Source organism: Vulpes vulpes, chromosome 15 (assembly GCF_048418805.1).
Source record: "Vulpes vulpes isolate BD-2025 chromosome 15, VulVul3, whole genome shotgun sequence".
NCBI classification, from domain to species: Eukaryota; Metazoa; Chordata; class Mammalia; order Carnivora; family Canidae; genus Vulpes; species Vulpes vulpes.
Window position 1 is genome coordinate 51658563 of NC_132794.1, and position 13432 is coordinate 51671994.

A 13432-nucleotide genomic window follows, 5' to 3' on the forward strand; every position below is an offset into this window, starting at 1 on the left:
TTCACAAAATTCTAAAAGTGGTAAGTACCAAAACAAAAAAGACTGCCCCTGACTGACATCAGGGAGAAACTCTCTTCTGACTAATTTCTTACTTAGTCAAAGGTACCTAGAAGTCAGGCTGTACCATCCAGTTATGTTATGAATCAAATAACTTTTTATAGTGTAGTAGTTTTTGAATATGATCGTAGTTCCAGAATTACAGATAAATGTTTTCAAGTCCCAAATATTTCAGTCCCCAAATTTCAAAAATATCCCTATTTTTAGTTTGGAAACTGGTTTAATTTACCCCAAACACAAGTGATTTGAGATTCATGAGCTATATTAAATGATCTGTTTCACAGTTTTCATGTTCTTATTTACTCGGCCTGAATATGCAATAATTCAGTCAATCTTATACTGCACTTCTTAGAGCCAGACACACAGAATTTAATATTATGTTCCCATCCCTACTTCATTCATGCTCTAGGGAAAGATAAAATTTCATAAAAATAGCTATAAAATTTGATAAATGCTACTAGGCATGTATAAAGTGTTAGGAACAAACAAAAAGGAAACTGATTTAAGGAATGGTACTACTAATCTCTGACTATCATCTGCAGACACATACTTCCAGGTCTAGAACTGGGTATACAGTATGATGCCTTTTGCCTAAGACAGGGTGGTAGGGAACAGGATATGAACATGTATAGGAAACACGTAAGGTAAGGTGGTAAGGTATATACATGTATTCACTTATACTTTCTTCACCATCTTTACAATTTTAAAGTATACCAGTCGGTGACTTTTAGTGTACGCATAAGGTGGTGCCACAATCACCTCTAATTCTAGAACATGCTACCCCAAAAAGAAGCCCCATTCCCATTACGCAATCACCCCTTTTTATTTTTTAACCTTTTTCTGAGGTTCTTAATAGCACAACTTTGGACCTCTGAAATTGTTTTTGTTTTGTTTTGTTTTTAAGATTTTATTCATTAATTTGACACAGAGAGAGTGAGCACAGGCAGGGAGAACAGCAGAGGGAGAGGGAGAAGCAGGCTCCCCGCTGAACAGGGAGCCCAAAACAGGGTTCTATCACAGGATTCCCCGGATCATGACCTGAGCCAAAGGCAGATGCTTTATGGACTGAGCCACCCAGGCATCCCTGAAATTGTTTTTTTATGAACGTTTTTAACTTTTTCCTCCTGTTTTTATCTTTTTATTCTATATCCTGAGACTTTAATTATATTTTCTAATCTGTATATTGAAAATTTTAAAAATTTCATCAATAACATTTCAAAGACCTTTTTCTTCTTTCTTTTTCAAAATATTTTTGTCTTTTTTTTTTTTTTAAGATTTTATTTATTTATTCATGAGAGACACACAGAAAGAGAGAGGCAGACATACAGGCAGAGGGAGAAGCAGGCTCCATGCAGGGAGCCCGATGTGGGACTCGATCCTGGATCCTGGGATCACGCCCTGGACCAAAGGCAGATGCTCAACCGCTGAGCCACCCAGGTGTCCCTATTTTTCTTATTAATCTGAGTACATTAATAAGATAATTTAAAACATTTTCTTCTGCTTCTAAAGTCACCTCTTTTTCCTCTAGGGACTTTTTCTGTTTTTCTCATTTGCTGAAAGGTCATCGGTTGTCCATTCACATTTAGAGCAGAAAGACAGGGAAATGGTCCTTTGCAAAAAGGAAGTGCTGGAAGGATAAGCCATAAACTATTAAAATGGTTACTAATAAGAGGTGCAAAGCAGGGTGAACTAGAGCAAATGTATAATTTCAGGTGAGCAGAAGGGGAACCACATGTTAAGGCTATAGAACCCTGAATTCTATCATGAAAAATACTTATTTTGGAGCATCAGCTTCCACATTAAAAGCCTCAGCTGTCCCCAGACATTTTGTTCAATGTCTTTCTAGAACTATCTGGTGTTTTGCATGGAGGAAAATGCAAGCTACATGAGTGGGGGTATAAAGGAAGATAGGGACAGAGTGGACAAGTGTGAGCAGTTTCCTATTTATAGTCATTCAACTAATTGTCCTTGTTTTCAGCCCCAGTCTTACTACTGCTCATCTCTGTTCCTGAATCTTTGGAGAAGTGTTGGGCTGATGCAGCTCCTGGTTCAGTGCACTTTGGGCTGCAGCTTCCTGGCTTGTTTCTTCCTTCGACCCACTCCCTTTTATCTTCCAACTTCCAGAAAGGTGTTTATTGGTGACCTAATCACTTGCTTCTTTTTGCTGTTTCTAATTCTTTTTTTAAAAGATTTTATTTATTCATAAGAGACACAGAGAGAGAGTCAGAGACACAGGCAGAGGGATAAGCAGGTTCCCTGCAGGGAACCCGACATGGGACTTGATCCCAGGACCCCAGGATCATGCGTTGAGCCAAAGGTAGACGCTCAACCACTGAGCCACACCCAGGCATCCCTTTGCTGTTTCTTTCCTTTTTTTTTTTTTTTTTTTAAAGATTTATTTATTTATTCAGAAGGAGCGAAGAGAGAGGCTTTTTAAAAAAAAAATTTTTTTTTAACCTTTGCTGTTTCTAACTGAATGAATTCTCAAGAGAGACAGAAGTCAAATGCTGGTATCTAGTCCATAATGCTGAACTTTGTACTTTTAAGGAAAAAGGAAGATTTGACTCTCTACAGAAACTTGCAGAGAAAAAAAAAAAAAGAAACTTGCAGAGATCAATACAAACAATTGGTTCTATTTTTTTCATCTTTTCACAGTGCTTGTCTATAAAGAAATGAAATAAAAAAAAGAAATGAAGTAACTAGCTAAACACTAAGTATTCTTTTGATATCTAATAGAATTTTCACGATTATGAGTTCTTATTCTATATTCTGTTATTGCATGTTCCTGGGGGAAAATTCCATTATTTCATTAGCATTCTAAGGGGTCTACAACCCAAAAAGTTAAGAGCTATAGAATAAAATGAAATGCACTCTTTCAAACAGTGGTGGAAGGTAAAAACCCCCATTCCACATTGCTGTGTTGGAGTGTTAGATCTTAGATTGAAGGTGTTTAAATCACAAGAAATTAAAGTTTGAAAATAATCTTGAAGGGGCGCCTGGGTGGCTCAGTGGTTGAGCGTCTGCCTTTGGCTCAGGTCGTGATCCCGGGGTCCTGGTATCGAATTCCACATCGGGCTCCTGCAGGAAGCCTGGTTCTCCCTCTGTCTGTGTCTCTGCCTGTCTCTCATGAATCAATCAATCAATCTTTAAAAAAGACAAAGGAAAAAATCTTTAATTTGTTTCAAAAGCCTAAGGCAATCAAGTAACAAATGACTGTACAATATGTTGGTAAGCAGCATGCACAGGGTGCCCTGTCCAGTGGGTAACAAATCACAGACATTAGCTCTCTGGTACAGCAAGCAGCAGAGTGCTGCAAGGGCAGGGGTGCCGGATAATTTCCCAATCTGATGATCTGGCTAGCTACTTGGGATATAGCCTTTCAGGTACAATGGAGTTTTACACAGAAGGCTCAGAAACTAAATTTTAGAAGACCCAGATGCTGAGTGAAGATGAGGCTAAAAAGTAACCAAGAAGCGGAGGAAGTGACTGATATATTAGCCAGAAAGTCAGTACTGCTACAAAATTAAACTGTAAGTTGTTAATTCTGGTGCTTTAAAACAGGTTTTGCTGAAGCTACCTAAATGTCAACTTCTAGATTCTAAGCAAATGACATCTGGACATCTGCCATTTCACATACTAGTTCAAGTAATTGTTTTGTTTTGTTTTTTAAAGATTTATTTATTCATCAGAGACACAGAGAGAGAGAGAGAGAGAGAGAGAGGCAGAGACACAGGCAAAGGGAGAAGCAGGCTCCCTGAAGGGAGCCCGATGCAGGACTCGATCCCGACTCGATCCCAGATCCCGGGATCATGACCTGAGCCGAAGGTACGCACCCAAACACCGAGCCACTCAGGTGTCCCCAAGTAATTATTTTATACATATTTTTAAACAAGTAAAAAAAAAATCTAAAAACACAACAGAGAATTGTATGAATAACAATGTTATTGTTATTAGGGCTAAAATCCCCTAATTAAATATTAATATTTGTTCAAAACAGGAAAATAGAAATATGTGTACGTTGTTAAAGAAAAAAATTTGATGATACTTGTCAATGCATGGTAAAGATGACTTTACTCAAAGGAGGGGAAGCTATCACAGAAGGTACAAGACCAGTGTAGTAGAACTCTGAAGTGGGCAGGGAGAGATTGGGTTCAGCTCTGAATACTGTTATGGGCAAATGGGAATTTGCAGCAAAGGAGCAGGGTGGGCGTCAGGTGGATGGAAAATTACTAAGAGGAAACATGAAGGGAGAGGGGGATTCTGGCTAAACTGACCCAAGAGAATTTTCACTAGACAGGCCAGTGCGATGAGACATCACCTGGGGGAAAACTCATCAGTTACTGAGAGTGGGGATTCTGTTAAATTGGCTTAGCAGGGTTCTTGCTAAAACAGGATTTAAAAAAAAAAATTCATTTATTTATTTGAGACAGTGAGCGCACGTGCAGGGGGGCAGGGGGAAATGGAGAGGGAGAAGCAAGCTTCCCACTGAGCAGGGAGCCTGATGTGGGGCTCCATCCCAGAACCCTGGGATCATGACCTGGGCCAGAGGCAGACACTTAACCGACTGAGTGCCCCAGGTACCCACTAAAACAGGGTTTTATAAGGAAGTGCATAGATGGGCTTGGAGAAAGGTTCAGGTGACTGACTAAACTTTGGTCAGAGAATCTTTATCAGCATTTACAGGATTATGATAATACAGTGGCAACAATGAAGTCACATAGTATATGTGAAAAATATAGTACTGCTGAAGATCTGGGCTATGGTAGCTTTGGTTGGAATACCTGAAGTGAAAGGAAGAAGCTAATACACATTAAGCAAATAAACTCATGTGGTTTTGCCTGGTTGAATAAACTGAAGGTAAACTTTTTCTGAAAACATCTTTAGGAAATAGGAAACAACATTTAAAGATTAATGATTACCATATAATTTTATATGAGTCAACTGTTTAACTGTCTAGGCTGAATGTACCCCGGAATATATGTATCTAAGTAAATCTTGTTCATCTATTTTCATTTGCTTCATTCAAATGGGTTATCACCACAAAGATTTCAGTTAACCAGAGGGTAGTTACAATTCACTGTGGTTTTACTATAAAATTTTGTAAACCAAAAGAAACTCCCAATTACCCACCTAAGCGATGGAATCCAAAGGTGAATCTTTTGGTTGGTGATTTTGAAGATAGCCACAAAGCAAGCAGGGTCAGTATGATGGCACTTAGGTCAGTTAACATATGAAGCGCATCTGTCATGATTGCCAAGCTATTTGCAATGTATCCACCTTGGAGTAAGGATGAGAGGGAAGAAGAAATTAATTAATTAAAATAATAAACATAAGCAAACCAAAAATATGTAACATCCTACCAAACATCAACTTATAACTAAATCTTTATCCTATTACAATTAAATCAAGATACCCTGAAATTTTATGCAAAACATTAATTATGTGTGTATTTTTGTGGTGAAAATGTCCACATCTATGAACAGATTCTTGGAGGAGTCAATGATCCTAAAAAAAACCTAACCACTAAAGTAGGGGCTAACGCATTGAAATTTTGTGTTTTAGTACCTCAGCTTTTACTCAACCTACTAATAGATTCTATTAGTGAAACTAATAACCACAACATCTAAATATTACAAAAAAGCTGAAGGTAGATACTTGTTTGTGAGGATTTGATCACAAAACTAAACCAAAGAAACTTTTTGAATGTACATTAGTTCAAAATGAAGATTAAATGGATGTGATCACAAGATCACCAGCAATGTCTCCTGCTGCTCTTGGCTCTGCACACTCATCCCAGAAAGAGGGGAATCATATCCATTTACTCCAGCTCTACACAAATACCACTTTTAAAAATGTATTTCCTTGACATTAAAGAGCTGGAAGTCACTGAGAGAAAAATACAAGTTGGTGGCTAATAACATGGGGTTTTGGACTCTCTGAGACTCTCTCCACAAGTTACTTAATACTTTTGAGCTCAGTTTTCTTATCTAAAAAATAAATACCTTAAAGCTGTACTGTCCAGTAACTTTCTGAGATGATGGAAATGTTCTATTTGTGCTATTCAGTAGAGTAGCCACTAGTCACATGTAGCTTTTGAGCATTTGAAATATGGATAATTCAAGTGAGGAATTTATTTAATTTTAGTTAACCTAAATTTAAAGAGCCATGTGTTGATAATCATCAGCAAAAATAGCGGAATAAGGACTTCTGAAAATCATCTCCTCCATAAAAGCAATGAGAACATGGGCAAAAAGGGTCCAAATCAGCTTTTTCAGAACTCTGTAAATTAACCAAAGACTGATACAGTAGTATTCATTCAAGGAAAACGACTAAATCTTTATAGGAATAGGAAACATTCTGTGGCTCTGGACCCATCTCCCACTCTCCAGCTCTATGGTAGCCCTGAAAACCAACAGGCAACAACCAGTGAAAACTTCAGTCTGGGAGTCACTGCAAGGGATAAAGGGGGTTAGAGCTCTTTAGTAGCCCCATTCCCAAGGAACTATCATTATCTGATCTGTCTGGTAGTTTCTGGAAGACCATAGTAGCAAGGCTGTTTTGACCTGACTTGATTTGGGGGTCTGCCCTAGGCAAATCCTAAGGAATGTTTGTCAAAAACAGTCAAAGGGATTTTAAGACTGCAGCTGCTTGAGGCAATAGATAACAGCGTGTTCCCTATATTCTGATATTTCAGGATGATATACCTTGGTGCGGTTTTATTTTTACACAATTTTCTGTTTTTTTGTTGACTCTTATCTGGAAATGTATACCCTTCAGTTCTGGAGAAATTTCTTAAACGAAATTTCTTAAATATTGTCAATTATTTCTTTTCTTCTATTTTCTCTATTCCTCAAACTCCTACTATTTGGAGTTTGGATTGATACACTAATTTTCTTTTCTTTTTTTAAGATTTTATTTATTTATTCATGAGAGAGACATAGGCAGAGGGAGAAGCAGGCTCCCCGATGTAGGACCTATCCTGGACCCCAGGATCATGTCCTGAGTCAAAGTCAACCGCTCAACTGCTGAGCCACCCAGGTGTCCCGATACACTAATTTTCTTATGTTTTTTTCTCTTATTATCTATTTCTATCTTTTTGCACTCTCTGAGAGATTACCTTAGTTCATCTTATAACTTTTCTATGGAGTTTTAAATTTTTTTGTTTTTATTAATAAAAACAAATAAATGAATATCTTTATTCATTATAAAGAAAGCTCTTTTCTTTACCTTGAATTTCTTTTTTAAGCAGCCTAGGGCCGCCTGGGTGGCTCAGCAATTTAGCGCCGCCTTCAGCCCAGGGCCTAATCCTGGAGACCTCAGATCAGAGTCCCTGGGCTCCCTGCATGGAGCCTGCTTCTCCCTCTGCCTGTGTGTCTGCCCGCCCCCGCCCCTCCGGTCTCTCATGAATAAGTAAATAAAATCTTTTTTTTAAAAAAAAGCAGTCTAGGGATCCCTGGGTGGCGCAGCGGTTTAGCGCCTGCCTTTGGCCCAGGGCGCGATCCTGGAGACCCGGGATCGAATCCCACATCGGGCTCCCGGTGCATGGAGCCTGCTTCTCCCTCTGCCTGTGTCTCTGCCTCTCTCTCTGTGTGTGACTATCATAAATAAATAAAAATTAAAAAAAAAAAAAGCAGCCTAAATAAATAAATAAAGCAAGCAAGCAGCCTTTTTGGGTTGCCTGGGTGTCTCAGCAGGTTGAGTGCCTGCCTTCGGCTCAGGTCATGATCCCAGGGGCCTGGGATGGAGCCCCACATCAGGCTCCTTGCTCAGCTGGGAGTCTGCTTCTCCCTCTGCGCCCCTGTACTCCTTCTCTCTCCCTCTCAAATAAATGAATAAAAATCTTAAAAAAAAAAAAAAAACCAAAGCAGTCTATTTTTGTAGATATATAATCTCTTATTTCTGTGGATACTAACTATATATTTATTATAATCTGTTTAACTAGTTTCCTTATTTCAGTTTTTCTCTTTACTCACACTTCTGGGAGTACCTGGTGCAACCAATTCTAGGCCTACTTAGGATTCTATCTTTTTGCTTTACTCTTTGAGAGATTACCTTAGTTCATCTTATAACTTTTCTTTGGAGTTTAAAATTTTTTTGTTTTCATTGTTCTTTACCCTTGAATTTCTTTTTTAAAGCAGCCTATTTTGCCTGACTAAAATTGGAGTTCTTCAAAACGGTCTTTTTTTTTCCCCCCCAAAATGGGTGTTTTTTTCCATTCTGATAGCATTACACACTATCTCTTAACTTCACCATTCTTCTGAACTATAGACTCAGATATATATCTAACAGCTCACTAGACATCTTTACTGGCTATTTTACATACATCTGATAATTAACAGGTCGAAAACAACCCTTGAGCCCATGCCTAAATCCTGCTCTGTATTTTCTCCCTGCCTCATAAATGACATACATTTCCATACACTCAGTTACCCAGGTGAGAAACTACAGAATAAACCCCCATATCTAAACCATTAGCTAATTTTGGTAATGTTACCTTGAGAATGTTTTTCAATCAGTACATTTTTCCCCATCCACACCAGTCCAAGCTGTAATCATTTCTTGTCTGGACTTCAGTAATAGTTTACTTGCTTCCATTTTTGCACCCTCCAATCCATCTCCATATAAGGTCCAGAGTAATCTTTTAAAAAGGTAAATCCCATCATATCACTCTCCATTTAAAAGCCTTCACTGGCTTTTTCATTGTACTTAGAATTAAAAACTACACTCATAATGTGGTCTATTAGAACTGGCCTGGTCTGGCCCTCCAGACTCTTTTGTCTTGCTTATTATATTCCAGTCAAACTTGCCTTCTTTTTAAATCCTTTTAAAGAATGGAAGGTTTTTAGGACATTCGGACATGCAGTTCTTTTCACCTGGAAAACTCCACTCCCTTTCCTTGAGTAACTCCGACCCCCCCCCCCTTTTTTTTTGGCTTAACTGTACCTGGCTCATACATACATAAAATATGTCCCACTGCTACTATATCTTATAGTACTTTGTTCTTTTTTCTGCAAAACACTAAAGACCGTATGAACTTTAAATTCATTTGTGTATTTATTTAACATCTGTGCCCTCCATCAGACTGCTTCAGATAGTAGGTTTTACAATAGTTTTGTCTTCATTGTATATCCAGAATATTTAATATAGTGCCTGTCATAAAGCAAGTACTCAAAAAATACTTGCTGAATGAAAGGAAGAAAAGAATGGACCTGTCTAAAGTCTCAGCGCAAGTTAGTGGCAAAGCCAAGATTCAAAATCAAGTCTTCTCTTTCAGATCTTTAAATTACTTCATTTTTAAAATTACTCCATACTTTCTACATAGGATGCTTTATTTCTAAGTGTTTTTGATACACTTTAATAAATGCTCTACTATACACAATTTAATTCTAATATTCCGAATATGTTAATTGCCTATCCCAAGGAATTAGCATTTCTGTATTTTTTAACAAAATATTTTTATCTTTGAAGACAAAGTCAGTATTTTAAAGAAAATACTTATTGTGGCTTTCACAAAACAACTTTACCAAAGGAGAGATTTCAAAAATGGTATGTCAGGACAATTTTATCTTAATAATTTTTACTTAGACAAAATAAACTCTAAATCAATTTTAAGGGGGAAAGTTGTAATTAATATGATTTTAACTTCAAATATTAAATATTAACTTCAAGAATTACTACATCTGATTGACTCAATATTCTAGCTCTGTGAATTTGGGCAAGTCATTGGATGTTAGTCTGTAGAGGTCATACCTTATCTGGCCACAGCTTCACTCTTTCCTTTTAATTTCTTTACAGCTTAAGCATTTATAACTCTCTATCACAATAAACATTAATTCAACAAAAAAACTTATTGACTGTCTATTCTGTGCCAGTCATTGTTGAAGGTGCTGGGAATGAAGCTTATATTTCAGTGGAAGAAGACATGTTAAACAAGTAAATACACATAATAAGCAAGATCAGTCTCAAGATGCTGAGGGCTTTTAAAGTTGGGGAAGAGAACAGAGGAGATGAGATATTTACTTTAGTCAGAAAATGTCTCTCAGAGGTATCTTTGGGGATACTATTATGAGTATCAAGAAACCAGCCAAGAGAAGCTTTGGGAAAAGGCACTCCAAAGGCACTGCTTTGGGAAAAGGTTAAGCAGTGTTTTGCAAACCTCAAGTTTTGATCTATTCGTGGAACACGAAATCAATTTAAGTGGGCTGAGGCCACAACTGAAAAAATATTAGAAGGCAACACAAGAAATGAGACTTTTTGTTTCAGTTATATATATATTTATACATAGATGACTGTGCATGTGTGTACATAAATATGTATGCATGAAAGCCTACCCAGGTCACAATATTAAGTGTAGTTTTTACTATAGTGAGGTCAAAAAAGTTTGAAAGCCACTGAGGTAGAGGGACCAGCCAGTTTGAAGGCCTTATGGACAGTAAAGAGCTTTGTGAGTCACGGGGAGAAAAGAGGCCGGCACGGCTGAAATATGCACTGGGGAGGAGAGGTATAGAATGTGGTAGGAAAGGTATATAAGGGGATCCCTGGGTGGCGCAGCGGTTTGGCGCCTGCCTTTGGCCCAGGGCGCGATCCTGGAGACCCGGGATCGAATCCCACATCAGGCTCCCGGTGCATGGAGCCTGCTTCTCCCTCCGCCTGTGTCTCTGCCTCTCTCTCTCTCTCTCTCTGTGACTATCATAAATAAATAAAAATTTAAAAAAAAAAAAAGGAAAGGTATATAATTTTCCTACATGTAACCTCTGGCCATCATCTTAATCTGGACTGCCACCTCTGTTCTTGTGATGGTTCTTCATTAAGAAACAACATGGCAGGATAACCTCCCTGCTTTAATGTCACTTTGTAAACTGTCACTATGAGAAGTTAGCAGTTACACTAACATGCCTACGTAATTAATCTCTAAGAATGTATTTTACAGTGAGAATGTACTACTTGAATAATTAAGATGTGAAAAAAAAAACAAGTTCATAAACCCTGGGGGAGCCCTCTGGTTCCTTTCAGATCCTCACTCTAACGAAAAAAAATAGAGAGACCGGGATAGTACAAGCGGCTCTCCCACTAACCAGCTAAGCGTTCTCACCACTTATCGAAGTCTCTGGGCCCTCAGATTCCTATGTGTGAAAAAGACGGCAGAGGAGGCGTTCAGTAAGGTCATTTCGTGCTGTAAAATTTTATGATTCTATGTTATCCTAGATCATTTGCTATTTTAGATGATGCAAAAATTAACCTGGTGTTTTATAAAAAAAAAAAAAATTTTTTTTTAAAGAGGAAGTTACATGATATACGATGCAGCTAAATGCCCTTAACTTTACAGTAGTAGGTGTCACAGTGTTTGGAGAACCAGAAGAAAAGTCAAGAGTTATCTCTGAAAGTTTATGTTGTACTTGGGTTGATCTGTACTTTGGAACCGTGTGGACTTTTCATATCATGAGACCAGTATCTTGATAAATAACAAATTTCCTGAAAAGAAAGTTTAAACCTCAAATCATGTGTAACCAAAGCTTGACGACAACCTTCGGGACAAGGTAAAGGGAGAGTGAGTTGGCACCACAACTCACCTACAAGTTCTCCAACCATGAAAAGCAAGTAAAGAACGGCAGCAATGGTCAATCTGGTTTTCACCTTTCTCTGCTTCAGTAACTCTCGCTGTCTGCTGCAGTTGTCACAGGGGTCCACCTTCAAACTCAGCTGGCTGTTGGTCAAAGGTAAGTCCTGGTCCAGCAAGGAATCATCGTCGGCCTGCAGGGCCGGGTGCGCCCCGTTGATAGGCCTTTCTGGGATTTCAGAACCATCATCGGCCACCACAACTCGAAGTTTGTTAAAGCAAGGAAGCCCCTCGTCCCCCACCTCGTCCGAGAAGTCAAAGGCGCTGGTGTCATTTAAAAACAGCGGCGCATCATCCTTCCTTAGCAGAGATTTGAGGCGCTTCCACGCGCTGGATCCGGCCATGGCAGAGGCTGTGCGGCCGCGGCACGGAACGGCTCGGGGCGGGCGGGCGGGCGGCCGGCGGCTCCGGCGGCTCCTACTTCACCGGAGCGCCAGTTCCCGAGGGCACTGCCGCGCGGCCCTCCCCATGCTGTGGAAAACGAAACACGTTAGAAATCAAAGGCGCCCCGACACTGCCCACAAGTTCCGAAGCCCCGGGCGGCGGGAGCGCAGGCCGGCCCCGAGGCGCCGGGGTTCCGCGAGGGGGCGGCGCGTCTACCTGGGGCTCCGCCGCGGGGCCGCCGCTCATCTCCCCGCCCCCCGCCGGGCACAGCTCGGGCCGGGGCCGCGCGGAGGGCCGGGCCGTCCTGGCGCCTGCCGCGCCCGCAGCTCCAGGCCGGCTCCCCGGGTCTGACAGGTTCGGGGCCGGCCGCCGGGGGCCGCCGCCTCTCCCCGCCCTGCGCGAGGCCGCGCGCGTGCGCCGGAGCGGCCGCAGGCGAGGAGCGCGAAGGAGGGGTCGGCACGAGCACGCGCAGGCCCGCTGCGCAGGGTTGCGGCGCCCGCGAGGGGCGGGGCGGGGGCGCGCGCGCCGCGTCCCCCCGCCCGCGCGCCCGCCCGCGCCGCGTCCCCCCGCCCGCGCGCCCGCCCGCGCCGCGTCCCCCCGCCCACGCGCGCCCGCCCGCGCGCCCCCGTCCCGGCTGCGGACGACCGCGCGCCGGCTCTGCCCGAGGGGCCCCCGCCTGCCGCCTCCCCAGCCCGAGAGGCGGGAGCGGAGGGAGGCCTGCTGACCCAGTGGGTAGATTCGAACGGTCCCGCCCGCCCGCGGCTGGGCGTTGCTGCCGGAGCTCGCTCCACCCAGGGAGGACCTCGGGAATCTCGGGTCGAGACCTTGGGCCTCGGGAATCTCGGGTCGAGCCCGCGGCCCAAAATGGTCTTAGCGCTTTCTTGCTGGGTGAGACACCACGCAGCTTGCTTTTCCTCGAGTTGCTGCTTCTCTGGCAGGTTGGCAAAATTTGCTGCACCGTCAGGTCAACTTCGAGAGGGCGAGGCTTCTGGTCGTCGGCGGTTCTAAGTCCTGCTTCGTATTTACTGTTGCTTTTCATCAAATAGGTGTTGTCCTGTGTGTGTTCGCCCCCCTGTTCCTTTTGCCTGCACTTAGGACATGGACTAAATCCAAGCACAAAATCTAGTAGGGAGTTCCGTTTTGGCCCTCGGTTCTGTTAACAAATTTAAAAGAATTAAGTTGAGTAGTAGTTAGTTTCTGTTTTAATGGTAAAATGGAATGGCAATAACCCTCCCCACTCCCCACTACCCTTCTCCCTTGAAGTCTTAAGAGATTTCTTAATCCAAATTCCCTGGATGGGTTTTAGGGGTTTCTGGAGGCCTTAAACTCATGTGCAAAGTATTGTGGCTTATATGTATTTTCTTGAAAGAAGTT

The 13432-nt window shown here is 41.6% G+C and overlaps 1 protein-coding gene across 6 annotated transcripts in view; it reads right to left on the bottom strand.

The window, feature by feature from the left end:
- The window catches only part of SLC30A4 (solute carrier family 30 member 4), a 29494-nt gene extending 17028 nt beyond the window's left edge, over positions 1-12466 (bottom strand). The window contains exons 1-4 of one of the 6 annotated variants that reach the window (XM_072738420.1): positions 12275-12398; positions 11628-12145; positions 5188-5334; positions 3078-3201 (exon numbers count right to left, since the gene is read on the bottom strand). In XM_072738420.1, the coding sequence (XP_072594521.1) occupies positions 3197-3201; positions 5188-5334; positions 11628-12018 (543 nt within the window). In that variant the 5' untranslated portion in view covers positions 12019-12145; positions 12275-12398 and the 3' untranslated portion in view covers positions 3078-3196. Of the gene's footprint in view, positions 1-3077; positions 3202-5187; positions 5335-11627 lie in introns of those variants that run through there. The other 5 variants (XM_072738418.1, XM_072738417.1, XR_011997370.1 and 2 more) reach the window with 5 other exon arrangements.
- Between the last annotated feature and the right edge of the window lie 966 nt (positions 12467-13432).